At 42.7% G+C, this 27,762-nt stretch overlaps 1 protein-coding gene across 1 annotated transcript in view; it reads left to right on the top strand.

Annotated features, from left to right (window-relative positions):
- Positions 1 to 27,762, top strand: part of LOC128651370 (serine/threonine-protein phosphatase 4 regulatory subunit 1) — a 515,789-nt gene that overhangs the window by 106,416 nt on the left and 381,611 nt on the right. Inside the window, exons 4-5 of the mRNA XM_053704495.1 lie at positions 6,534 to 6,640; positions 21,017 to 21,159. Coding sequence (XP_053560470.1) covers positions 6,534 to 6,640; positions 21,017 to 21,159 — 250 coding nt within the window. The remainder of the gene's footprint in view (positions 1 to 6,533; positions 6,641 to 21,016; positions 21,160 to 27,762) is intronic.

The following is a 27,762-nucleotide window of genomic DNA, read 5'->3' as shown; positions in this document are numbered from 1 at the left end:
AGATATCCCCCTAAAATAGCTATAACTAAAAACAAACTAAAAACTACTTCCAAAACTATTCAGCTTTGATATTAATTAGTTTTTTGGGTTCATTGAGAACATGGTTGTTGTTCAATAATAAAATTAATCCTCAAAAATACAACTTGCCTAATAATTCTGCACTCCCTGTATATAGACAGCTCTGCTGTGGTGCTCTCTTTGCTACTTCCTGTCAGGAAGGACAATATCCCACAAGTTAGGATGAATCCGTGGACTCGGTACATTGCAAAAGAAAGAAATTTATCAGGTAAGCATAAATTCTGTTTTTATACATATTGATAACAATATCTATATGGAGGCTTGACACTGGGAGAGGCAGCTTTGACACATATATTTAATATGGAAGGGGTCAGAAGGGCTGCAGTTATATGTAATGTGTTTGTGAGTACAGGGGACCACATGGCTTATTTCAAACCGCTTCCCATGCGGTTAGGCAGACTGTTGATGCGACGTCCATGATGGGCAGGGCCTATTTCGCGTGCTCAGACGCGGTTTTCTCTCACTAGAAGGCAGCAGGCTTTAGCTCCGGTGGGGCCTAAAGTTGTTTTCAAGTCACCGGATTGTTGTCGAGTCATTTTTGAGTACCCTAAGGGCAGGTGAGGTGCAGGGGCTGTTTTTATTGTTAAAGTCTATTTTCTAATTAAAATGTCTCTTTAAAGGGTGATTTAACCTTATAGGGTTTTAAGATAATTTTAGATAATTTTTTTAGTGATAAAAATCGTTTTTAGGGTAGTTCAGAAAAATTGTTGCGCTTTTATTTCTTAAAGGCGCAGTACGTTTTTTTCAAAAAAGTTTTTGAATCGTTAAATAAGGTGATTTACGACTATTGTGGCTATTGCTAGTCTGTTTAACATGTCTGAGGAAACTCCTTGTTCTATGTGTTTAGAAGCCATTGTGGAACCCCCTCTTACTTTGTGTACCTCTTGTACTGAAAGGGCCTTACAATGTAAAAAGCATATTTTATGTAAAGACAGTGTGCCCAAGGATGATTCTCAGTCTGAAGAGAATCAGGATATGCCAACTAATTCTCCCCAAGTGTCACAACCGTTAACGCCCACCCAAGTGGCGCTGAGTTCCTCAAATGCGTCTAATTCTTTTACTCTGCAGGATATGGCTGCAGTTATGTCAACTACCCTTACAGAGGTATTATCCAAATTACCAGTGTTACAGGGTAAACGCAGTAGGTCAGGAATTAATGTGATTACTGAATCCTCTGATGCTTTGTTGGCTATTTCCGATGTACCCTCACAGGGATCAGAGTTGGGGGTCAGGGAAATTTTGTCTGAGGGAGAACTTTTGGACCCAGGAAGTATTTTACCTCAGACAGATTCGGATGTCATGTCCTTTAAATTTAAGCTAGAACACCTCTGCCTTTTACTTTGGGAGGTCTTGGCGACTCTGGATGACTGTGACCCTATTATGGTACCACCAGAGAAATTGTGTAAAATGGATAAGTATCTAGAAGTACCCGCTTACAATGATGTTTTTCCGGTTCCTAAGAGAATCTCAGAGATTATTAAGGAGGAGTGGGACAGACCGGGTATACCGTTCTCTCCCCCTCCTAATTTTAAGAAAATCTATCCCATATCAGACACCATTCAGGACTCTTGGCAGACTGTCCCTAAGGTGGAGGGAGCTATATCTACCCTGGCTAAGTGTACAACTATTCCTATTGAGGCCCTATGGATAAAAAGTTAGAGGGTCTTCTAAAGAAATTATTTATTCATCAGGGTTTTCTTTTACAACTGACAGCCTGCATTGTTCCAGTTACTACTGCAGTGGCTTTCTGGTTTGATGCCTTGAAAGAGTCTCTTAAGGTTGAGACCCCCTTAGAGGATGTTTTAGATAGAATTAAGGATCTTAAGCTAGCTAATTCTTTTATCACAGATGCCGCCTTCCAAATTGCTAAAAAAATTGCCATTTTAGAGCGTAGAGCGTTATGACTAAAATCATGGTCTGCTGATGTGTCATCTAAATCAAAGCTTTTGGCTATTCCTTTCAAGGGTAAGACCCTATTTGGGCCTGAGTTGAAGGAAATCATCTCTGACATTACTGGAGGTAAAGGTCACGAGCTACCTCAGGATAAGTCTGTTAAGAATAGAGGTAACAAAATAATTTTCGTTCCTTTCGGAACTTTAAAGGAGTATCCTCTTCTTCCTCTTCCTCCACAAAGCAGGAAGGGAATTTTGCTCAGGCCAAGTCCGTCTGGAGACCCAACCAGGCTTGGAACAAGGGTAAACAACCCAAGAAGCCTGCTACTGCTACCAAGACAGCATGAAGGGGCAGCCCCCGATCCGGGACCGGATCTAGTAGGGGGCAGACTTGCTCTCTTTGCCCAGACTGTGGCAAGAGATGTTCAGGACCCCTGGGCACTAGAACTCGTGACCCACGGGTATCAACTGGAGTTCAAGGGTTTTCTCCCAAGAGGGAGATTTCTTCTTTCACGATTGTCTGTAGACTAGATAAAAAGAGGCATTCTTACGTTGTGTAAAATACCTCTCTACTATGGGAGTAATTCGTCCCGTTCCAAGACTGGAACAGGGGCAGGGGTTTTACTCTAATATTTTCGTGGTTCCCAAAAAAGAGGGAACTTTTAGACACATTTTAGATATCTAGAGTCTAAACAAGTTTCTCAGAATCCCATCGTTCAAGATGGAGAATATCCAAACAATTTTACCAATCATCCAGGAGGGTCAATATATGACTACCGTGGACTTGAAGGATGCATACCTTCATATTCCTATTCACAAGGATCATCAGTACCTAAGGTTTGCCTTCCTGGACAAACATTTTCAGTTTGTGTCTCTTCCCTTCGGGTTGGCGGGGCATAGCAGTGGCGCCTTATCTGGACGATATCTTGATTCAGGCGTCCACTTATCATCTAACAAAGTCTCACACAGACAGTGTTGTCCTTTCTGAGAACTCACGGTTGGAAGGTGAATCTAGAAAAGAGTTCACTAATTCCACAGACACATGTTCCCTTCTTGGGAACTCTGATAGATTCGATAGCAATGAAGATTTCAAAAAGGTCCGAAAGTAAAAATTCTAAATACTTGTCGAGCCCTTCAGGTCAATCCTCGGCCATCCGTGGCTCAGTGTATGGAGGTAATTGGATTGATGGTGGCAGCAATGGACATCATTCCGTTTGCTCGGTTTCATCTCAGACCACTGCAACTGTGCATGCTCGGACAGTGAAATGGGGACTATACAAATTTATCTCCTCTTTTAAATCTGGATCAAGAGACCAGAGACTCTTCTTTGGTGGTTGTCGCCGGATCATCTGTCCCAGGGGACGTGTTTCTGCAGACCTTCATGGGTGATGGTGACAACGGACGCCAGTGTACTAGGCTGGGGTGCAGTCTGGAATTCCCTGAAGGCTCAGGGTGTATGGACTCAGTTGGAGTCTCTGATTCCAATCAATATTCTGGAATTGAGAGCAATATTCAATGCACTTCAGGCGTGGCCTCAGTTGACTTCTGCCAAATTCATAAGATTCCAGTCAGACAACATCACGACTGTGGCTAACGGAGGAACGAGGAGTTCCTTAGCGATGATAGAAGTATCCAAGATAATTCGATGGGCGAGACCCACTCTTGTCATCTGTCAGCAATCTACATCCCAGGAGTGGACAACTGGGAAGCGGACTTTTTAAGCAGGCAGGTTTTTCATCCGGTGGAGTGGGAACTCCATCCGGAGGTATTTGCCTCTTTGATTCTCCGATGGGGCAGACCGGAATTGGATCTGATGGCGTCTCGTCAGAATGCCAAGCTCCCAAGATACGGATCCAGGTCAAGGGATCCTCAGGCCGAACTAATAGATGCCTTGGCAATGCCTTGGTTGTTCAACCTAGCTTAATTAATTTCTTCAACGATATGACGAGTCCACGGCCCACCCTGTTATTTTTAAGACAGATTGGATTATATTTATTTCTCTTGCAAGGTGTATCTAGTCCACGGATTCATCCTTACTTGTGGGATATTCTCATTCCCTACAGAAAGTGGCAAAGATAGCACACAGCAGAGCTGTCCATATAGCTCCCCCCCTAGCTCCACCCCCCAGTCATTCTCTTTGCCGGCTCTGGCAGTAGGGCCTCTCTACGGGAGGGTAAAGTGAATTTGGTGTTAGATTTGTAGTTTTATATCTTCAATCAAAAGTTTGTTATTTTTAAATAGTACTGGTTTGTGCTATTTACTCTCTGGCAGAAATGTGATGAATTCTGCTGAGAGGAAAATGATTTTAGCATGTTGTAACTAAAATCCATTGCTGTTCCCACACAGGACTGAGGAGTACCAGAAAACTTCAGTTGGGGGGAACAGTTTGCAGGCTTAACTGCATTAAGGTATGTTTCAGTCATCTTTTTCTAGTCAAGACAAGATAATGCTAGAAGACTGACAAGAATCCCCATGTGGGAATGGTAAGCCATGTTCTGATGGCTTCCCGTCAGAACTCCAAACTTCCTCTCTACGGATCCAGGTCCAGGCGGCATTGATAGATGCTCTAGTAGCGCCTTGGTCCTTCAATCTGGCTTATGTCTTTCCACCGTTTCCCCTTCTCCCTCGTCTGGTAGCCAGAATCAAACAGGAGAAGTCTTCGGTAATTCTGATAGCGCCTGCGTGGCCACGCAGGACTTGGTATGCAGACCTAGTGGACATGTCATCTGTCCCACCTTGGACACTGCCAACGAGGCAGGATCTTCTAATTCAGGGTCCATTCAAGCATCCAAATCTAGTTTCTCTGCAGCTGACTGCTTGGAGATTGAACGCTTAATTCTATCTAAGCGTGGTTTCTCTGAATCAGTTATAGATACTTTGATTCAGGCTAGAAAGCCTGTCACCAGGAAAATTTACCATAAAAAATGGCGGAAATATCTTGGTTGGTGTGAATCCAAGGGTTACTCGTGGAGTAAGATTAGGATTCCAAGGATATTGTCTTTTCTCCAAGAAGGATTGGAGAAAGGCTTGTCAGCTAGTTCCTTAAAGGGACAGATATCTGCTCTGTCTATCCTTTTACACAAGCGTCTGGCAGAGGTACCAGACGTTCAAGCGTTTGCTCAGGCTTTAGTCGGAATCAAGCCTGTCTATAAACCTGTGGCTCCGCCATGGAGTCTAAATTTAGTTCTTTCAGTTCTTCAAGGGGTTCCGTTTGAACCTTTACATTCCATAGATATTAAGTTATTATCTTGGAAAGTTTTGTTTTTGGTAGCTATTTCTTCTGCTCGAAGAGTTTCAGAATTGTCTGCTTTGCAGTGGAATTCACCCTATCTGGTGTTCCATGCAGATAAGGTAGTTTTGCGTACCAAACCTGGTTTTCTTCCTAAAGTTGTTTCTAATAAGAATATTAACCAGGAAATCATTGTTCCTTCCCTGTGTCCTAATCCAGCTTCAAAAAAGGAACGGCTATTACACAATCTTGATGTGGTTCGCGCTTTGAAATTCTATTTGCAAGCAACCAAGGATTTCAGACAAACATCATCCTTGTTTGTTGTCTATTCTGGTAAGAGGAGAGGTCAGAAAGCTACTGCTCTTTCCTTCTGGCTGAAAAGCATCATCCCATTGGCTTATGAGACTGCTGGACAGCAGCCTCCTGAACGAATTACAGCTCATTCCACCAGAGCTGTGGCTTCTACATGGGCTTTCAAGAATGAGGCTTCTGTTGAGCAGATTTGTAAGGCAGCGACTTGGTCTTCACTGCATACTTTTGCCAAATTTTACAAATTCGATACTTTTGCTTCTTCGGAGGCTATTTTTGGGAGAGAGGTTTTGCAAGCAGTGGTGCCTTCCGTTTAGGTTACCTGTCTTGTTCCCTACCTTCATCCGTGTCCTAAAGCTTTGGTATTGGTATCCCACAAGTAAGGATGAATCCGTGGACTGAATACACCTTGCAAGAGAAAACAGAATTTATGCTTACCTGATAAATTACTTTCTCTTGCGGTGTATCCAGTCCATGGCCCGCCCTGGCAATTAGGTCAGGTTAATAACATTTTTTGTTTAAACTACAGTCACCACTGCACCCTATGGTTTCTCCTTTTCTCCTAACCTTCGGTCGAATGACTGGGGGGTGGAGCTAGGGGGGAGCTATATGGACAGCTCTGCTGTGTGCTCTCTTTGCCACTTCCTGTACGGAATGAGAATATCCCACAAGTAAGGATGAATCGCAAGAGAAAGTAATTTATCAGGTAAGCATAAATTCTGTTTTTTTGTAAACTTAAGTCACCTCTGTACCTTTGGCTTTTCCTTTCTCTTCCTAACTTTGGTCGAATGACTGGAGGTGGAGGGAAGGGAGGAGCTATATATACAGCTCTGCTGTGGTGCTCTTTGCCACTTCCTGTTAGCAGGAGGATAAATCCCACAAGTAAGGATGAAATCCGTGCACTCGTCATATCGTAGAAGAAATTAATTTATCAGGTAAGCATAAATTTACTTTTTGCAGATGAGCATTCTCTTATATTGTATATTTATTAACTTGTTCTAACTTCATGCATTTTTTCTCTCCAGGCAGATTATTGCTAGAGGTCTGCTGGATGTCCTGAGAGATTTCAGCAGCAATGAAGAAGACTTTCTTACTGTGATGGAAATAATTGTGCGATTGTCAGAAGATGCAGGTTAGACTGTTCATTTACATTTATTGAGAACTGCATTATACACAGGTATTTAAATGTACAAACATACAGACTAGTAAGAAATGTAGTGTTTTGTGTGTCTATTGAGTGGACTTTTATTTTCTCTTGACTAGTTATTCCCCCCCCCCCCCCTGTATAGGATGTAACTTAAAACTAGGTATGCTGTTGGTTGGAAAGAATTACTGTTCTCCAGAACAGTAGGTAAGAGTAATGACCAACCTTTTTCATGTGAGCAGCCATATTAACAATTTTCCCAGTCAGAGTCAGACATATTTTTAAAAACTCTAAAGAGACGCAGTACACTAGATAATTCTTTGCATGCATGTTTTTGTAGATGATCCATTTATATAGCCCATCTGGGAGTGTTTTTGTAACAATGGTATAGCTTTGCTTATTTATTTTTTTAATCAGACTCCTAGCCAATTCCCAAAGTATCAGATTTAGACCCAAGTCTACAGATTCCTGCTTGCTCCTGTTTGTGTAATTGTGTAATGTAATTCATATGCAGGGGATGGTCTGCTCTTCTTGCTTTCTCAGCCCCTTTTAGTGGGTGTCCCAGCCTAACAGTGCTAAACTGGGAGCTTCTCAATATTTTTTTTTTATTTAGTAACTGAAATCTCCAAATACAACACAAAAGAGTATAAAAGAAACTTGATACATCAGCTACACTTACATTGGGGAAACATCCAACAATTCAGCATATTATATTCATAAATGTCCATGTTTGTTATCAGAAAGCTTCCAAAACATATGCAGAGTATAGGTGCAATAGCTGACATGGAGAGAAACATAAAAAACAAAATATTATCAAGACATCTCCAAAGTATGTCTTATACAACCAGCATAAACCTATTGTTATATCATAATGATATTTGTAAGCTAAGGTATTGAAAAGTAATATATTACACTAGAAAATGCAGGAAATCAGCAATTTTGTAATAGAGGTCTAATTGATCCATTAGCTGAAAGTGTAGTTTTTCCAAAGAAAATGTAGAGTGTACTTGTAATTGCCATTCTGAGATGGACGGGATTGTGGATTTTTTCTAATGTCTAGGAATTACTTGTAGGGCGCTATAAAAAAGAATTGTTAGAGCACGTCTTTAGAATTTAGAGAGTTTAGGAATCGGTCTGTGAATAAGGGCTATGGCAGGGTCTAAAGACGTGTATTGATGATAATGTATTCATTTGAGTTGTCATTTGTGATCAGGAAGGTACAATGATAGGCCAAGACCACTAAATGTGTATGAGAGTTCCCCTTTCCCCGCATGTTCTCAAGCAGTAGTGGGAAACATTGCCTTTCGTCTCTGTGGGGTCAATTACCACCTCATGAGAACTTTATAGTTTATTTCAAGTATTGAAGCTAAGATTGAAGCCTTGGCCATACTCTGTAAAATAATGTTCCATTCATCCTTAGAGGTAATAAAAAATCACGATTCAAGAGATTAATATATGAATTAAGAATGGGAGGGGGTGTTATGATCAGTTTGTGTGTGTGTGTATATATGTATGTGTATATATGTATGTGTGTGTGTGTGTGTGTGTATATATATATATATATATATATATATGTGTGTATATATATATATATATATATATATATATATAAAATGTATATATTTGTATATATAGTGTGTATGTATGTATATATATATATAGGATACATAAGGAAAAACGAGGACCCAGGAACTTGATGCCAAGTGACTTTATTTGATTCACAAGGTGAGTAGCACTAACACAGGTGTGCAAGGGGTGCTAGACCTGACGCGTTTCGCGCATGCTCACATGCGCTTCATCACCGTGCACTGCTAGTCCCAAGGGGAAAACGTTGATCCACTCAACAGTGCTAGTTGTTCATTGCAGGGGTTAAACATACAGTATTGCAGGGTTGATTGTCTTAACCCCTTCGATGTACATGACAAGCCCTTCTCAAACACTGTTTTTAGCGATCCCCCACACTACAGGCCGGGGATTGTTGGCGGTCTAATAGGTGGCACCCCCAGCCTACATGGGAGTGCCGGTGACGTCATAAAGGGAGCCAAACAAGGATACATACTGGTAGCTGCAAAGGAACTGGGTGGGGGAGGATTTTAAAACTCCTCAATCTCAGTTCCCTTAGCAGCTACTAACCTCTAAGACGTCTCACTTGAAAGAGAATAGTCTATTCTTTCAAATGGTGGTCTTCTAGCAGTACCACACAATAGATCTTTTAAAAATAAAGTTACAAAACACATGGGGATTTGCTGGGGGGGGGGTATTACTTTATATACGCAATAAAAAAAATCTGGTTTGTCTAGAGACCCCAAATGAAGTTTATTTTATAGAAGACAAGTCCCTCTCTTTAAAAAATATATTAATTTTGTCTGTTTATTCAGGTGCTTTTATTTCTGTACTACACAATTGAGCCTTTCTTATCTATATTACAATCCCAAAAAAGACTCACCTGGTCTTTTCTCCAACATTGGTGTGTCCGGTCCACAGCGTCATCCTTACTTGTGGAATATCTCTTCCCCAACAGGAAATGGCAAAGAGTCCCAGCAAAGCTGGCCATATAGTCCCTCCTAGGCTCCGCCCACCCCAGTCATTCTCTTTGCCGTTGCACAGGCAACATCTCCACGGAGATGGTTAAGAGTATGTGGTGTTTAGTTGTAGTTTTTTATTCTACTATCAAGAGTTTGTTATTTTAAAATAGTGCTGGTATGTACTATTTATTCTGAAACAGAAAAAGATGAAGAATTCTGTTTGTGAGAGGAAGATGATTTTAGCAGACAGTAACTAAAATCCTTTGCTGTTTCCACATAGGACTGTTGAGATGAAGTAACTTCAGTTGGGGGAAACAGTTAGCAGACTTTTCTGCTTAAGGTATGACTAGCCATATTTCTAACAAGACTGTGTAATGCTGGAAGGCTGTCATTTCCCCTCATGGGGACCGGTAAGCCATTTTCTTAGTCTCAAGCAGAATAAAGGGCTTAATATGGGCTATAAAACTGGTAGACACTTTTATGGGCAAAATCGATTGCTTTATTTGGGCATTTTATACATGTTTATGCTGGTATTTCACACTTATAAACTTGGGGAAGGTTTTTTAACGTCAGGCACTATGTTAGACACCTTTTCCAGTCAGGAAGGGCCTTCCCAGTTGTAGGCTGAGCCTCATTTTCGCGCCATTACTGCGCAGTTGTTTTTGAGAGCAAGACATGCAGATGCATGTGTAAGGATCTGAAGATAGTTGGAAAAGTTCCTAGAAGGCGTCATTTGGTATCGTATTCCCCTCTGGGCTTGGTAAAGTCGCAGCAAAGGCTGTAGCTGGGACTGTAGAGGGGTTAAAACTGTAACCGGCTCCGGTTTCGTTATTTTAAGGGTTAAAGCTCTGAAAATTGGTGTGCAATACCTTTAATGCTTTAAGACACTATGGTGAAATTTTGGTAAATTTTGAACAATTCCTTCATATTTCTCCAACATTGTTGTGTCCGGTCCACGGCGTCATCCATTACTTGTGGGATATTCTCCTCCCCCACAGGGAAAGGCAAGGAGAGCACACAGCAAGAGCTGTCCATATAGTCCCTCCCAGGCTCCGCCCCCCCAGTCATTCTCCTTGCCGCTCTGAACAAGTAGCATCTCCTCGGGGATGGTGAGGAGTTTGTGGTGTTTAGTTGTAGTTTTTTATTCTTCTATCAAGAGTTTGTTATTTTAAAATAGTGCTGGTATGTACTATTTACTCTGAAACAGAAAGAGATGAAGAGTTCTGTTTGTGAGAGGAAGATGATTTTAGCAGACAGTAACTAAAATCAGTTGCTGTTCCCACACAGGACTGTTGAGATGAGAGAACTTCAGTTGGGGGGAACAGTTTGCAGACTTTTCTGCTCAAGGTATGACTAGCCATTTTTCTAACAAGACTGTGTAATGCTGGAAGGCTGTCATTTTCCCTCATGGGGATTGGTAAGCCATTTTCTTAGTCTCAAACAGAATTCAATACTTTGAATGCATTAAGACACTGTGGTTGGTAAAGATTGGATAATTCCTTCATAGTTTTTCACATATTCAGTAATAAAGTGTGCCCTGTTTAACATTTAAAGAGACAGTAACGGTTTTGTTTTAAAACGGTTTTTGTGCTTTATTAACCAGTTTAAGCCTGTTTAACATGTCTGTACCTTCAGATAGATCATGTTCTGTATGTATGGTAGCCAATGTGGTTCCCCCTTCAAATATGTGTGATAATTGTGCTATAGCGTCCAAACAAAGTAAGGACAGTACTGTCACAAATTGTAAAGTTGCCCAGGATGATTCCTCAGATGAAGGAAGTAGACATAGTTCTACATCATCTCCTTCTGTGTCTATACCAGTTATGCCCGCACAGGCGACCCCTAGTACTTCTAGCGCGCCAATGCTTGTTACTATGCAGCAATTGACGGCAGTAATGGATAACTCCATAGCTAATATTTTATCCAAAATGCCAGCATTTCAGAGAAAGCGCGATTGCTCTGTTTTAAACACTGTAGAGCAGGAGGGCGCTGATGATAATTTTTCTGTCATACCCTCACACCAATCTGAAGTGGCAGTGAGGGAGGGTTTGTCAGATGGGGAAATTTCTGATACAGGAAGAATTTCTCAGCAGGCAGAACCTGATGTTGTGACATTTAAATCAAAATTAGAGCATCTCCGCGCATTACTTAAGGAGGTGCTATCTACTCTGGATGATTGTGACAATCTGGTCAACCCAGAAAAATTGTGCAAGATGGACAAGTTCCTTGAGGTCCCGGTGCACCCTGATGTCTTTCCGATACCTAAACGGGTGGCGGACATAGTGAATAAGGAGTGGGAGAAGCCAGGCATACCTTTTGTCCCTCCTCCTATATTTAAGAAATTGTTCCCTATGGTCGACCCCAGGAAGGACACATGGCAAACAGTCCCTAAGGTCGAGGGGGCGGTTTCTACTCTAGCCAAGCGCACGACCATTCCTATTGAGGACAATTGTGCTTTCAAAGATCCTATGGATAAAAAATTGGAGGGTTTGCTTAAAAAGATTTTTGTACAGCAAGGTTACCTCCTTTAACCTATTTCGTGCATTATTCCTGTCACTACAGCGGCGTGGTTCTGGTTCGAGGAACTGGAAAAGTCGCTCAGTAGGGAGACTCCGTATGAGGAAGTCATGGACAGAATTCACACACTTAAGTTAGCTAATTCCTTTATTTTAGACACCGCTTTGCAGTTAGCGAGGTTAGCGGCGAAAAATTCAGGGTTTACAATTGGGGCGCGTAGAGCGCTCTGGCTAAAGTCTTGGTCGGCGGATGTATCTTCCAAGACAAAATTGCTTAATACCCCTTTCAAAGGTAAGACCCTTTTTGGGCCAGAATTGAAAGAGATTATTTCAGACATCACTGAGGGAAAGGGCCATGCCCTCCCACAAGATAAACCTTTCAAGGCTAAGAATAAGTCCAATTTTCGTTCCATTCGCAATTTCAGGAACGGACCGGCTTCCAACTCGGCAGCCTCTAGACAAGAGGGTAACGCTTCCCAGACTAAACCAGCTTGGAAATCAATGCAAGGCTGGAACAAGGGTAAACAGGCCAAGAAGTCTGCTGCTGCTACCAAAACAGCATGAAGGGGTAGCCCCCGATCCGGGACCGGATCTAGTAGGGGGCAGACTCTCTCTCTTTGCTCAGGCTTAGGCAAGAGATGTTCAGGATCCCTGGACACTAGAAATAGTCTCTCAGGGTTTTCTTCTGGAGTTCAAGGAACTACCCTCAAGGGGAAGGTTCCACATGTCTAACTTATCTTCAAACCAAATAAAGAGACAGGCATTCTTACATTGTGTAGAAGACCTGTTAAAGATGGGAGTGATACACCCAGTTCCAACTGTGGAACAAGGTCGGGGGTTTTACTCAAATCTGTTTGTAGTTCCCAAAAAAAGAGGGAATTTTCAGACCAATTCTGGATTTAAAAATTCTAAACAAATTTCTCAGAGTTCCATCGTTCAAATGGAAACCATTCGAACAATTTTATCTACAATCCAGGAGGGTCAATTTATGACTACCGTGGATTTAAAGGATGCGTATCTACATATTCCTATCCACAAAGATCATCCAAGGATTTTCACAAAGGTGCTAGGGTCCCTTCTAGAGGTTCTAAGACCAAGGTGCAGTGGCACCTTATCTGGACGACATTCTAATCCAAACGTCGTCTCTTTCCAAAGCAAAGGCTCATACAGACATTGTTCTAGCCTTTCTCATATCTCACGGGTGGAAGGTGAACGTCGACAATAGTTCTCTTCTTGGGAACGATAATAGATTCTTTAAAAATGAAGATCTTCCTGACAAAAGTCAGAAAGTCAAAGCTTCTAAAGCTTGTCAAGTTCTTCACTCTATTCTGCAGCCTTCCATAGCTCAGTGCATGGTAGTAGTAGGGTTGATGGTTGCAGCAATGGACATAGTTCCTTTTGCTCAAATTCATCTAAGACCATTACAACTGTGCATGCTCAAGCAGTGGAATGGGGACTATACAGACTTGTCTCCAAAGATTCAAGTAGACCAGATGACCAGAGACTCACTCCGTTGGTGGTTGTCACAGGATCACCTGTCTCAGGGAATGAGTTTCCGCAGACATGAGTGGGTCATTGTCACGACCGACGCCAGTCTATTAGGCTGGGGCGCGGTCTGGGATTCCCTGAAAGCTCAGGGTCTATGGTCTCGGGAAGAGTCTCTTCTCCCGATAAACATCCTGGAACTGAGAGCGATATTCAATGCTCTCCGGGCTTGGCCTCAACTAGCGAAGGCCGTATTCATAAGATTCCAGTCAGACAACATGACGACTGTAGCTTACATCAACCATCAGGGAGGAACAAAGAGTTCCTTGGCGATGAGAGAGGTATCCAAGATCATCAAATGGGCGGAGGATCACTCCTGCCATCTATCTGCAATTCACATCCCAGGAGTAGACAACTGGGAGGCGGATTATCTGAGTCGTCAGACTTTCCATCCGGGGGAGTGGGAACTCCACCCGGAGGTTTTTGCCCAGTTGACTCAATTATGGGACATTCCAGACATGGATCTGATGGTGTCTCGTCAGAACTTCAAGGTTCCTTGCTACGGGTCCAGATCCAGGGATCCCAAGGTGACTCTAGTGGATGCATTAGTGACGCCTTGGTCGTTCAACCTAGCTTATGCATTTCCACCGTTCCCTCTCCTTCCCAGGCTTGTAGCCAGGATCAAACAGGAGAAGGCCTCAGTGATTCTGATAGCTCCTGCGTGGCCACGCAGGACTTGGTATGCAGACCTGGTGAATATGTCATCGGCTCCACCATGGAAGCTACCTTTGAGACAGGATCTTCTAGTGCAAGGTCCATTCGAACATCCAAATCTAGTTTCTCTCTAGCTGACTGCTTGGAAATTGAACGCTTGATTTTATCCAAGCGCGTGTTTTCAGATTCAGTGATAGATACTCTGGTCCAAGCCAGAAAACCTGTAACTAGAAGGATTTACCATAAAATATGGAAAGGATATATCTGTTGGTGTGAATCCAAGGGATTCTCATGGATTAATATTCCCAGGATCCTCTCCTTTCTAACAAGAAGGTTTGGATAAGGGATTGTCAGCGAGTTCTCTAAAAGGACAGAGATCTGCTTTATCTGTCTTGTTACACAGACGACTGGCAGCTGTGCCAGATGTACAAGCTTTTGTACAGGCTTTGGTCAGAATCAAACCTGTTTACAGACCTTTGACTCCTCCCTGGAGTCTAAATTTAGTTTTTTCAGTTCTTCAAGGGGTTCCATTTGAACCCTTACATTCCATAGATATCAAGTTACTATCTTGGAAAGTTCTGTTTTTGGTTGCTATTTCTTCTGCTAGAAGAGTTTCTGAACTATCTGCTTTGCAGTGTGTTCCACCCTATCTGGTGTTCCATTCAGATGAGGTTGTTTTGCGTACCAAGCCTGGTTTTCTTCCAAAAGTTGTTTCCAACAAGAATATTAACCAGGAAATAGTTGTCCCTTCTTTGTGTCCGAATCCAGTTTCAAAGAAGGAACATTTGTTACACCATTTAGATGTAGTCCGTGCTTTAAAGTTCTATTTAGAAGCAACAAAGGATTTCAGACAAAACTTCTTTTTTGTTTGTCGTTTATTCTGGTAAGAGGAGAGGACAAAAAGCTACTGCTACCTCTCTTTCTGGCTGAAAAGCATTATCCGATTGGCTTATGAGACTGCCGGACGGCAGCCTCCTGAACGAATCACAGCTCACTCTACTAGGGCTGTGGCTTCCACATGGGCCTTCAAGAACGAGGCTTCTGTTGATCAGATATGTGAGGCAGCAACTTGGTCTTCTCTGCACACTTTTGCCAAATTCTACAAATTTGATACTTTTTGCTTCTTCGGAGGCTATTTTTGGGAGAAAGGTTTTGCAAGCCGTGGTGCCTTCTGTTTAGGTAACCTGATTTGCTCCCTCCCTTCATCCGTGTCCTAAAGCTTTGGTATTGGTTCCCACAAGTAATGGATGACGCCGTGGACCGGACACACCAATGTTGGAGAAAACAGAATTTATGCTTACCTGATAAATTACTTTCTCCAACGGTGTGTCCGGTCCACGGCCCGCCCTGGTTTTTTAATCAGGTTTGAAAAATTTCTCTCTCTATACACTACAGTCACCACGGCACCCTATAGTTTCTCCTTTTTTTCTCCTAACCGTCGGTCGAATGACGGGGGGGCGGAGCCTGGGAGGGACTATATGGACAGCTCTTGCTGTGTGCTCTCCTTGCCTTTCCCTGTGGGGGAGGAGAATATCCCACAAGTAATGGATGACGCCGTGGACCGGACACACCGTTGGAGAAAGTAATTTATCAGGTAAGCATAAATTCTGTTTTTTTTCACATATTCAGTAATAAAGTGTGCTCTGTTTAAAATTTAAAGAGACAGTAACGGTTTTGTTTTAAAACGGTTTTTTGCTTTACTGACAAGTTTAAGCCTGTTTAACATGTCTGTGCCTTCAGATAAGCTATGTTCTATATGTATGAAAGTCAATGTGTCTCCCCCTTCAAAATTATGTGATAATTGTGCCATAGCGTCCAAACAAAGTAAGGACAGTACTGTCACAGATAATGAAGTTGCCCAAGATGATTCATCAGATGAAGGGAGTAGACATGGTTCTACATCATCTCCTTCGGTGTCTATACCAGTTTTGCCCACGCAGGAGGCCCCTAGTACTTCTAGCGCGCCAGTGCTTATTACCATGCAACAATTGACGGCTGTAATGGATAACTCCATAGCAAATATTTTATCCAAAATGCCTGCATATCAGAGAAAGCGCGATTGCTCTGTTTTAAACACTGAAGAGCAGGAGGGCGCTGATGATAATTTTTCTGTCATACCCTCACACCAATCTGAAGGGGCCATGAGGGAGGTTTTGTCAGATGGGGAAATTTCAGATTCAGGAAAAATTTCTCAACAGGCTGAACCTGATGTTGTGACATTTAAATTTAAATTAGAACATCTCCGTGCACTGCTTAAGGAGGTGTTATCTACTCTGGATGATTGTGACAACCTGGTCATTCCAGAAAGATTATGCAAGATGGACAAGTTCCTAGAGGTTCCGGTGCACCCCGACTCTTTTCCTATACCCAAGCGGGTGGCGGACATAGTGAATAAGGAGTGGGAGAAGCCCGGCATACCTTTTGTTCCCCCTCCTATATTTAAGAAATTATTTCCTATGGTCGACCCCAGAAAGGACTTATGGCAGAAAGTCCCTAAGGTCGAGGGGGCAGTTTCTACTCTAAACAAGCGCACTACTATTCCTATCGAGGATAATTGTGCTTTCAAAGATCCTATTTATAAAAAATTGGAGGGTTTGCTTAAAAAGATTTTTGTACAGCAAGGTTACCTTCTTCAACCCATTTCGTGCATTGTTCCTGTCACTACAGCAGCGTGGTTCTGGTTCGAGGAACTAGAAAAGTCGCTCAGTAGAGAGACTCCATATGAGGAGGTTATGGACAGAGTTCACGCACTTAAGTTGGCTAACTCTTTTATTTTAGATGCTGCTTTGCAATTAGCTAGATTAGCGGCGAAAAATTCAGGGTTTGCAATTGTGGCGCGCAGAGCGCTTTGGCTAAAGTCTTGGTCAGCGGATGTATCATCCAAGACAAAATTGCTTAATATCCCCTTCAAGGGTAAAACTCTCTTTGGGCCAGAATTGAAAGAGATTATCTCAGACATCACTGGGGGAAAGGGCCACGCCCTCCCACAAGATAGGCCTTTCAAAGCCAAGAATAAGTCTAATTTTCATTCCTTTCATAATTTCAGGAACGGACCGGCCTCTAATTCTGCATTCTCTAAGCAAGAGGGTAATGCCTCACAGACCAAACCAGCCTGGAAACCGATGCAAGGCTGGAACAAGGGTAAGCAGGCCAAGAAGCCTGCCGCTGCTAACAAAACAGCATGAAGGAGTAGCCCCCGATCCGGGACCGGATCTAGTGGGGGGCAGACTCTCTCTCTTTGCTCAGGCTTGGGCAAGAGATGTTCAGGATCCCTGGACGCTAGAAATAGTTTCTCAGGGTTATCTTCTGGAATTCAAGGAACTACCCCCAAGGGGACGGTTCCACATGTCTCACTTATCCTCAAACCAAATAAAGAGACAGGCGTTCTTACATTGTGTAGAAGACCTGTTACAGATGGGAGTGATACACCCAGTTCCAATGACGGAACAAGGAATGGGATTTTACTCAAATCTGTTCGTAGTTCCCAAAAAAGAGGGAACCTTCAGACCAATTCTGGATTTAAAGATCCTAAACAAATTTCTCAGGGTGTCATCGTTCAAAATGGAAACCATTCGAATGATTCTACCTACTATCCAGGAAGGTCAATTTATGACTACCGTGGATCTAAAGGGTGCGTACATACATATTCCTATCGACAAAGAACATCATCAGTTCCTAAGGTTCGCCTTTCTGGACAAACATTACCAGTTTGTGGCCCTCCCATTCTGGTTAGCCACTGCTCCAAGAATTTTCACAAAGGTACTCGGGTCCCTTCTAGAGGGGCATTGCAGTAGTACCATACTTGGACGACATTCTAATACAAGCGTCGTCCCTTTCAAAAGCAAAGGCTCATACAGACATCGTTCTGGCCTTTCTCAGATCTCACGGATGGAAGGTGAACATAGAAAAAAGTTCTCTGTCTCCGTCGACAAGAGTTCCCTTCTTGGGAACAATAATAGATTCCTTAGAAATTAGGATTTTTCTGACAGATGTCAGAAAGTCAAAACTTCTAAGCGCTTGTCAAGTTCTTCATTCTGTTCCACGTCCTTCCATAGCTCAGTGCATGGAAGTAGTAGGGTTGAGGGTTGCAGCAATGGACATAGTTCCTTTTGCGCAAATTCATCTAAGACCATTACAACTGTGCATGCTGAAACAGTGGAATGGGGACTATACAGACTTGTCTCCAGTGATTCAAGTAGATCAGAAGGCCAGAGATTCACTCCGTTGGTGGCTAACCCTGGACCACCTATCCCAGGGAATGAGCTTCCGCAGACCAGAGTGGGTCATCGTCATGACCGACGCCAGTCTAGTGGGCTGAGGCGCGGTCTGGGAATCCCTGAAAGCTCAGGGACTATGGTCTCGGGAAGAGTCTCTTCTCCCGATAAACATTCTGGAACTAAGAGCGATATTCAATGCTCTCAGGGTTTGGCCTCAGCTAGCAAAGGCCAGATTCATAAGATTCCAATCAGACAACATGACGACTGTTGCGTATATCAATCATCAGGGGGGAACAAGGAGTTCCCTAGCGATGAAAGAAGTGACCAAAATAATACAATGGGCGGAGGATCACTCCTGCCACCTATCTGCGATCCACATTGTGGAAAACTGGGAAGCGGATTATTTGAGTCGTCAGACATTCCATCCGGGGGAGTGGGAACTCCACCCGGAGATCTTTGCCCAGTTGACGCAACTATGGGGCATTCCAGATACGGATCTGATGGCGTCTCGTCAGAACTTCAAGGTTCCTTGCTACGGGTCCAGATCCAGGGATCCCAAGGTGACTCTAGTGGATGCACTAGTAGCGCCTTGGACCTTCAACCTAGCTTATGTGTTTCCACTGTTTCCTCTCATTCCCTGGCTGGTAGCCAGGATCAAACAGGAGAGGGCCTCGGTGATCTTGATAGCTCCTGCGTGGCCACGCAGGACTTGGTATGCAGACCTGGTGAATATGTCATCGGTTCCACCATGGAAGCTACCTTTGAGACAGGACCTTCTTGTTCAGGGTCCATTCGAACATCCAAATCTGGTCTCCCTCCAGCTGACGGCTTGGAGATTGAACGCTTGATTCTATCAAAGCGTGGGTTTTCAGATTCTGTGATAGATACTCTGGTTCAAGCCAGAAAACCGGTAACTAGAAAGATTTACCATAAAATATGGAAAAGATATATCTGCTGGTGTGAATCCAAGGGATTCCCATGAATAGGATAAAAATTCCTAAGATTCTTTCCTTTCTACAAGAAGGTTTGGATAAAGGATTATCTGCGAGTTCTCTAAAGGGACAGATTTCTGCTTTATCTGTCTTACTACACAAACGACTGGCAGTTGTGCCAGATGTTCAAGCATTTGTTCAGGCTTTGGTTAGGATCAAGCCTGTTTACAGACCTTTGACTCCTCCCTGGAGTTTAAATCTAGTTCTTTCAGTTCTTCAAGGGGTTCCGTTTGAACCTTTACATTCCATAGATATTAAGTTGTTATCTTGGAAAGTTTTGTTTTTGGTTGCTATTTCTTCTGCTAGAAGAGTTTCTGAGTTATCTGCTCTACAGTGTACTCCGCCCTATCTGGTGTTCCATTCAGATAAGGTTGTTTTGCGTACTAAGCCTGGTTTTCTACCAAAGGTTGTTTCCAACAAAAATATTAATCAGGAGATAGTTGTACCTTCTTTGTGTCCGAATCCAGTTTCAAAGAAGGAACGTTTGCTACACAATTTAGATGTAGTCCGTGCTCTAAAAATCTACTTAGAAGCTACAAAAGAGTTCAGACAAACTTCTTCTCTGTTTGTCGTCTATTCTGGTAAAAGGAGAGGTCAAAAAGCAACTTCTACCTCTCTTTCCTTTTGGCTTAAAAGCATCATTCGATTGGCTTATGAGACTGCCGGACGGCAGCCTCCTGAAAGAATCACAGCTCACTCCACTAGGGCTGTAGCTTCCACATGGGCCTTCAAGAATGAGGCTTCTGTTGATCAGATATGTAAGGCAGCGACTTGGTCTTCACTGCACACTTTTGCCAAATTTTACAAATTTGATACTTTTGCTTCTTCGGAGGCTATTTTTGGGAGAAAGGTTTTGCAAGCCGTGGTGCCTTCCGTTTAGGTTACCTGTCTTGTTCCCTCCCTTCATCCGTGTCCTAAAGCTTTGGTATTGGTTCCCACAAGTAAGGATGACGCCGTGGACCGGACACACCAATGTTGGAGAAAACAGAATTTATGCTTACCTGATAAATTACTTTCTCCAACGGTGTGTCTGGTCCACGGCCCGCCCTGGTTTTTTAATCAGGTCTGATGAATTATTTTCTCTAACTACAGTCACCACGGTATCATATGGTTTCTCCTATATATATTTCCTCCTGTCCGTCGGTCGAATGACTGGGGTGGGCGGAGCCTAGGAGGGATCATGTGACCAGCTTTGCTGGGACTCTTTGCCATTTCCTGTTGGGGAAGAGATATTCCACAAGTAAGGATGACGCCGTGGACCGGACACACCGTTGGAGAAAGTAATTTATCAGGTAAGCATAAATTCTGTTTTTTGTAATATTAGTTACTAAAATCTAAGCAAAAAAAACACATTTTTACAGTTTTTGTCGCAGCTATCATACATGCCTTGAAATATAAATATAATAATGGTGTATTGTGAATCTGCTAGGCCTGGTGAAATAAAAACAATATATAATTTGTGTGGGTCACTTACTGAAATTTGACTTACAATAGGGTTTACATGTAGGTGTTAAAAAGGCTCAAAATTGGCTCAGCACTAGGGTGTAAAAAAGGCTTAGCAGTGAAAGGGTTAAAATGACATGCTCCAACTCATTACAGCATGTAATTTTTCGATTATAATGTCTCTTTAACCTTTTGGTCTACATTACAATTGAAAAATTGTTCCCTACCTCCTTCAAAGCTGTTTGACTAGCTCTAGCCATACATATGACTTTCCTTAATGAAATATTGCAATTTATCATCTTGTGAGTAGCAGTTTTGAGTCTTCATCCCTTTCATGTGTTGTCATGGGGGGGCAGGGGGTGATTTAAGTTTGAGTATAACACATAACCTGTGTTGTATTTCTTCCAAACTCTAATATATCCTATGTACTCTTATAATTTTTTGTTTGTTTTATCTTTTTGAACCTCTATAGAGCCTACAATAAGGACTGAACTAATGGAGCAAATTCCTCAGATCACCATCTTTTTGCAGGAGAGCCGACCTCATTTTCCCAGAGCATTTTCAGAATACCTCATGCCCATTGTTGTTCACTACCTCAAAGACCACAATAACCAGGTCAGATTCACAGAACCAACTGCTGGTTTTTGTAGGAGACATTTTTATTGTGCTGGGAGAAATGTTATTTTGCTTTGTTAGGATTTTGTCATCTTTACTCATCTCAGAATGCAAATAATGTAACTTTATTGTAAAGTTTAATTTATATTGAAAACATACAAAAAAAATCAACTGCACAGCTGTCCTGTGATGCACTTCTTTAGGGGAGCTTGGTTATGCTTGAAAATTTGGTAGTTTAACACCTTACAAACTCATTGCTGTTCTTTTTCCAGAATTCTCATTAAAGTGATCTGTGAGCTTATAAGCCCTCCTTTTACTAAAGTGTGCATTTTAAATCCATTTGCGGTAATCATTCCACAAAAACTTAAGGGTGTATTCATTTTTAGGTGAATGGCAGGTGAATTAAAACATTTTATTTCCTGCCATTATCTATGCATTATGAAGGGCCAAAACCAGTAAGTATCTCCTGCAAGAAGAGCTTAGTTAGCCCTGCACAGCGCATAGTTAATGCTGCACACAATTCACCTCCGGGTGGATTTTTATTTAAATCTATTTAAAACTATTTTACAGACTAGTGATTTAATTCATGATTTAAATCATGAATTAAATAACAATGTAAATCACTAGTCTGTAAGATAGTTTTTAAATAGATTTAAATCATGTTTCTTCTACAAGATATGACGAGTCCACGGATTTCATCCTTACTTGTGGGATTTATCCTTCTGCTAACAGGAAGTGGCAAAGAGCATCACAACAGAGCTGTATATATAGCTCCTCCCTTCCCTCCACCTCCAGTCATTCTCTTTGCCTGTGTTAGTAATAGGAAGAGGTAAAGAGAGGTGTTAGTTTAGATTCTTCAATCAAGAAGTTTTTTTTATTTTAAAATAGTGCCAGAGAGTGCTATTTTTCTCAGGGGGAAATCGTCAGTCCCTTGCTTCCCAAGAGGAGTGGAGACCTATTATTTTCTACACTTATTTTGATGATCTTAGCAAACATTATCTAAGATACATATGGTTCCCACAGCACAGCTGAAGGTAGTGTAAGAAAATCTTCAGTGTGGAGAATGGTGTCTTGCTACAAGCAGCATTGAGGTATGTTCAGTCCATTGTTTTCTGGGGAGACTTGATATATCAGAACAGGCTGACATTGTCCCCTATATGGGCAAGGGTAAGCAGTATGCACTAAGAAAAATGGAATATGGTGTACCTGAAATCCCTTATTGATTTATTTACTTTTTTTTATGGCCAGAAGTATTAAAGACCTTGCTGGTTTTATCTTGGGCTGGACGCTGGGAGATTTAGGGCGGTTAATGGTATGGCTGGATGCAGGACTCAGTGTTACGATTTTGGTCTGCATTGGGACACTTGGAACATATTTTTATTTTGTCAGGCATGTTTGTTTGCACTGCGACCCATGCGGGTCCTAGTTAAGATACAGTATGCCCACGGTGGGCGGGGCCTATTTTCACACGCTCCGTTGTGCAGTCTTTTCCGACATCGCATAAGCTAGCAGAAGCTGGAGGCTTAAGTTGTCTGCACTTGATAAGTCCTTTCACAATATATCCGGCAACAGATTCATTCCGGGGGCAGGTAGGCGCCACAGCAGAGCTGTGGCGTGGTGCAGGGGCCAATAATTGAATAAATAATAAAACTTATGTTCTGAGTGATAATATTGTATTTGGGCACATTTTGCAAGTGGATGCTATATTAAGGAGTGTTTTAGGCACATTAAAATAGTTTTTTTCTGACTTAAAAGCGTTTTTGCAGTTTTCAGTAAAATAGTTGCGCAGTACAATTTTTTTTTGGTTTTAATTTTTTGGGGTTTTTAGTATAATTCACAACTCAATATTTAGCAAGGTACGACTATTATCAGTACTGCTAGTCTGTTTAACATGTCGGGCAGTGAGGAGGAAACTCATTATTCTATGTGTTTAGATGCCACTGCCTCTGACTTTTTATCCCTCGTGTACTGAGAGGGCCTTACAATTCAAAGCACAAATTTTATGTAAAGAAAATGTGTGTAAAGATGATTCTCAGGCTGAAGGGAATCAGGGTGTACCGCCAGTTTCTCCCCAAGCGTCACAACCTTTAACGCCCACCCAAGCGACGCCTGGTTCTTCAACTCCGTCTAATTAATTTACTTTGCAGGATATGGCTGCAGTTATTTCAGCTACCTTACAGAAGTGTTATCTAAGTTGCCAGTGTTACAGGGTAAACGCAGTAGAACAGAGGACAATGTGATTGCTGATCACTCTGATGCGTCGTTGGCTATTTCCGATGTACCCTCTCAGGGATCTGAATTGGGGGTTAGGGAACTTCTATCTGAGGGGGAACTTTCCGAATCAGGAAGTGCGTTACCTCAGACAGACTCAGACGTCATGTCCTTTAAATTTAAGCTTGCACACCTCCGTCTTTTACTTAGGGAGGTTTTAGCGACTCTGGATGACTGTGACCCTATTGTGGTACCACCAGAGAAGTTGTGTAAGATGGACAAATACTTAGAGGTGCCTGCTTACACTGACGTTTTTCCGGTTCCTAAGAGAATTGCGGAAATTATTAAGAGGGAATGGGACAGACCGGGTATCCCGTTCGCGCCCTCTCCTAATTTCAAGAAAATGTATCCTTTATCTGACACTGTTCGGGACTCCTGGCAATCAGTCCCTAAGGTGGAAGGAGCTATATCTACCCTGGCTAGGCGAATGGGACAGACCGGGTATCCCGTTCGCGCCCTCTCCTAATTTCAAGAAAATGTATCCTTTATCTGACACTGTTCGGGACTCCTGGCAATCAGTCCCTAAGGTGGAAGGAGCTATATCTACCCTGGCTAGGCGTACGACTATTCCTATTGAGGACAGCTGCGCTTTTAAAGACCCTATGGATAAGAAATTGGAGGGTCTTCTAAAGAAAATGTTAATTCATCAGGGTTTCCTCTTGCAACCTACGGCATGCATTGTACCAGTTACAACTGCGGTAGCATTTTGGTTTGAGGCCTTAGAAGAGTCTCTTAAGACTGAGACTCCTTTAGAGGATATCTTAGATAGAATTAAGGCTCTCAAGCTGGCTAATTCTTTTATCACAGATGCCGCCTTTCAAATTGCTAAGTTGGAGGCTTAGAATGCTGGAATTGCCATTTTGGCGCGTAGAGCGTTGTGGTTAAAGTCTTGGTCTGCTGATGTGTCATCTAAGTCAAAGCTTTTGGCTATTCCTTTCAAGGGTAAGACCCTATTCGGGCCTGACTTGAAGGAAATAATTTCTGACATCACTGGAGTTAAGGGTCATCTCCTACCTCAGGATAAGACTGTTAAATTGAGGGGTAAAAAGAATAATTTTCGTTCTTTTCGGAATTTTAAAGGAGTACCCTCTTCTTCCTCTTCCTCCACAAAGCAGGAAGGGAATTTTGCTTAGGCCAAGTCCGTCTGGAGACCCAACCAAGCTTGGAACAAAGGTAAACAACACAAGAAGCCCATTGCTACTACCAAGTCGGCATGAAGGGGCGGCCCCCGATCCGGGACCGGATCTAGTAGGGGGCAGACTTTCTCTCTTTGCCCAGGCTTGGGCAAGAGATGTTCAGGACCTCTGGGCACTGGAAATCGTGACCCACGGGTATCAACTGGAATTCAAAAATTCTCTCCCAAGGGGGAGGTTTCTTCTTTCACGATTGTCTGTAGATCAGATAAAAAGAAAGGCGTTCTTACGTTGTGTAAAAGACCTCTCTACTATGGGAGTAATTCGTCCCGTTCCAAGACTAGAACAGGGGCGGGGGTTTTACTCAAATCTTTTTGTGGTTCCCAAAAAAGAGGAAACGTTCAGACCCATTTTAGATCTCAAGAGTCTAAACAAGTTTCTCAGTGTCCAATACTTCAAGATGGAGACCATTAGCTCAATTTTACCAATGATGCAGTAGGGTCAATATATGACTACTGTGGACTTGAAGGATGCATACCTGCATATTCCTATCCACAAGGATCATCATCAGTACCTAAGGTTTGCCTTCCTGGACAAACATTTCCAGTTCGGGGCTCTTCCCTTCGGGTTGGCCACAGCACCCAAAATCTTCACGAAGGTTCTAGGGTCCCTTCTGGCGGTTCTCAGACCGCGGGGAATAGCAGTAGCGCCTTATCTGGACGATATTCTGATTCAGGCGTCGACTTATCATCTAACAAAATCTCATACAGACACAGTGTTGGCATTTCGGAGAACTCACGGATGGAAGGTGAATCTAGAAAAGAGTTCACTAATTCCTCAGACAAAGGTTCCCTTCTTGGGAACTCTGATAGATTCTGTAGACATGAAGATTTTTCTGACTGAGGTCAGAAAGTCAAAGATTCTAAATACATGCCGAGCACTTCACTACAATCCTCACCCATCAGTGGCTGAGTGCATGGAGTCAATTGGATTGATGGTGGCGGCAATGGACATCATTCTGTTTGCTCGATTTCATCTCAGACCACTGCAACTGTGCATGCTCGGACAGTGGAATGGGGATTATGCAAATTTGTCTCCTCAGATAAATCTGGACCAGGAGACCAGAGAATCTCATCTTTGGTGGTTGTTGCCGGATCATCTGTCCCAAGGGATGTGTTTCCGCAGACCCTCGTGGGTGATAGTGACAACGGACGCCAGTCTACTAGGCTGGGGTGCAGTCTGGGATTCCCTGAAGCTTCAGGGTGTATGGACTCAGGTGGAGTCTCTACTTCCAATCAATATTCTGGAACTGAGAGCAATATTCAATGCGCTTCAGGCGTGGCCTCAATTGGCTTCCGCCAAATTAATCAGATTCCAGTCGGACAACATTACGACTGTGGCTTACATCAATCAGGGAGGAACGAGGCGTTCCTTAGCGATGACGGAAGTATCCAAGATAATTCGGTGGGCAGAGGCCCTCTCTTGTTATCTGTCAGCAATCTACATCCCAGGAGTGGACAACTGGGAAGCGGATTTTCTAGGCCGACAGGCTTTTCATCCGGGGGAGTGGGAACTCCATCTTGGAGGTATTTGCCTCACTGATTCTCAGATGGGGCAGACCGGAGTTGGATCTAATGGCGTCTCGACAGAATGCCAAGCTCCCAAAATACAGATCCAGGTCAAGGGATCCTCAAGCCGAACTGATAGATGCCTTGGCAGTGCCTTGGTCGTTCAACCTAGCTTATGTGTTTCCACCGTTTCCTCTCCTTCCCCGGGGGATTGCTCAGATCAAACAGGAGAGAGCTTCAGTAATTCTAATCATGCCAGCGTGGCCACGCAGGATTTGGTATGCAGATCTAGTGGACATTTCCTCTCTGCCTCCGTGGAAACTTCCAGTGAGACAGGACCTTCTCATTCAAGGTCCTTTCCAACATCCAAATCTAATTTCTCTGCAGCTGACTGCTTGGAGATTGAACGCTTGATTTTTATCTAAGCGGGGATTCTCTGATTCGGTCATAGGTACTTTAATTCAGGCACGTAAGCCCGTCACTAGAAAGATCTATCATAAGATATGGCATAAATCTTTTTTTGTGTGAATCCAAGGGCTACTCATGGAGTAAAGTTAGGATTCCCAGGATTCTGTCTTTTCTCCAAGAAGGATTGGAGAAGGGTTTATCAGAGAGTTCCTTAAAGGGACAAATTTCTGCCTTGTCAATTTTGCTACACAAACGTTTGGCAGATGTTCCAGACGTTCAGTCTTTTTGTCAGGCTCTAACCAGAATTAAGCCTGTGTTTAGACCAATTGCTCCACCCTGGAGTTTGAATTTATTTCTTAATGTTCTTCAAGGGGTTCCGTTTGAACCCATGCATTCCATAGATATTAAGTTGTTATTTTGGGCAGTTTTGTCTTTAATTGCTATTTCTTCTGCTCGTAGAGTTTCTGAGCTTTCAGCGTTACAATGTGATTCGCCTTATCTTCCATTCTGATAAGGTGGTTTTACGTACCAAACCTGGTTTCCTTCCTAAGGTTGTTTCTAATAAGAATAGTAATCAGGAAATTGTTGTTCCTTCATTATGTCCTAACCCTTCTTCTAAGAAGGAGCGTATTGTGCATAACCTGGACGTGGTCCGTGCCCTGAAGTTTTACTTGCAGGCGACTAAGGATTTCCGTCAATCATCTTCATTATTCATTGTTTTTTTCTGGAAAGCGTAGGGGTCAGAAAGCTACGGCTACCTCCCTTTCTTTTTGGCTGAAGAGTATCATCCATCTGGCATATGAGACTGCTGGACAGCAGCCTCCTGAAAGAATTATGGCTCATTCTACTAGGGCTGTGGCTTTCTCATGGGCATTTAAAAACGATGCTTCTGTTGAACAGATTTACAAGGCTGCGACTTGGTCGTCTCTTCACACTTTTTCCAAATTTTACAAATTTGATACTTTTGCTTCTTCTGAGGCTGTTTTTGGGAGAAAGGTTCTTCAAGCAGTGGTGCCTTCCGTTTAGGTCCCTGTCTTGTCCCTCCCTTTCATCCGTTTCCTGTTGCTTTGGTATTGTATCCCACAAGTAAGGATGAAATCCGTGGACTCGTCATATCTTGTAGATGAATAGTAAATTTATGCTTACCTGATAAATTAATTTCTTTTATGATATGATGAGTCCACGGCCTACCCTGTCATTTTTTAAGACGGATTTGAATTCTA

Source organism: Bombina bombina, chromosome 1 (assembly GCF_027579735.1).
Source record: "Bombina bombina isolate aBomBom1 chromosome 1, aBomBom1.pri, whole genome shotgun sequence".
In the NCBI taxonomy this organism is placed as follows: Eukaryota; Metazoa; Chordata; class Amphibia; order Anura; family Bombinatoridae; genus Bombina; species Bombina bombina.
Note: the sequence above shows the minus strand (reverse complement) of the source record. Positions and strands in the feature narration are given on the sequence as shown.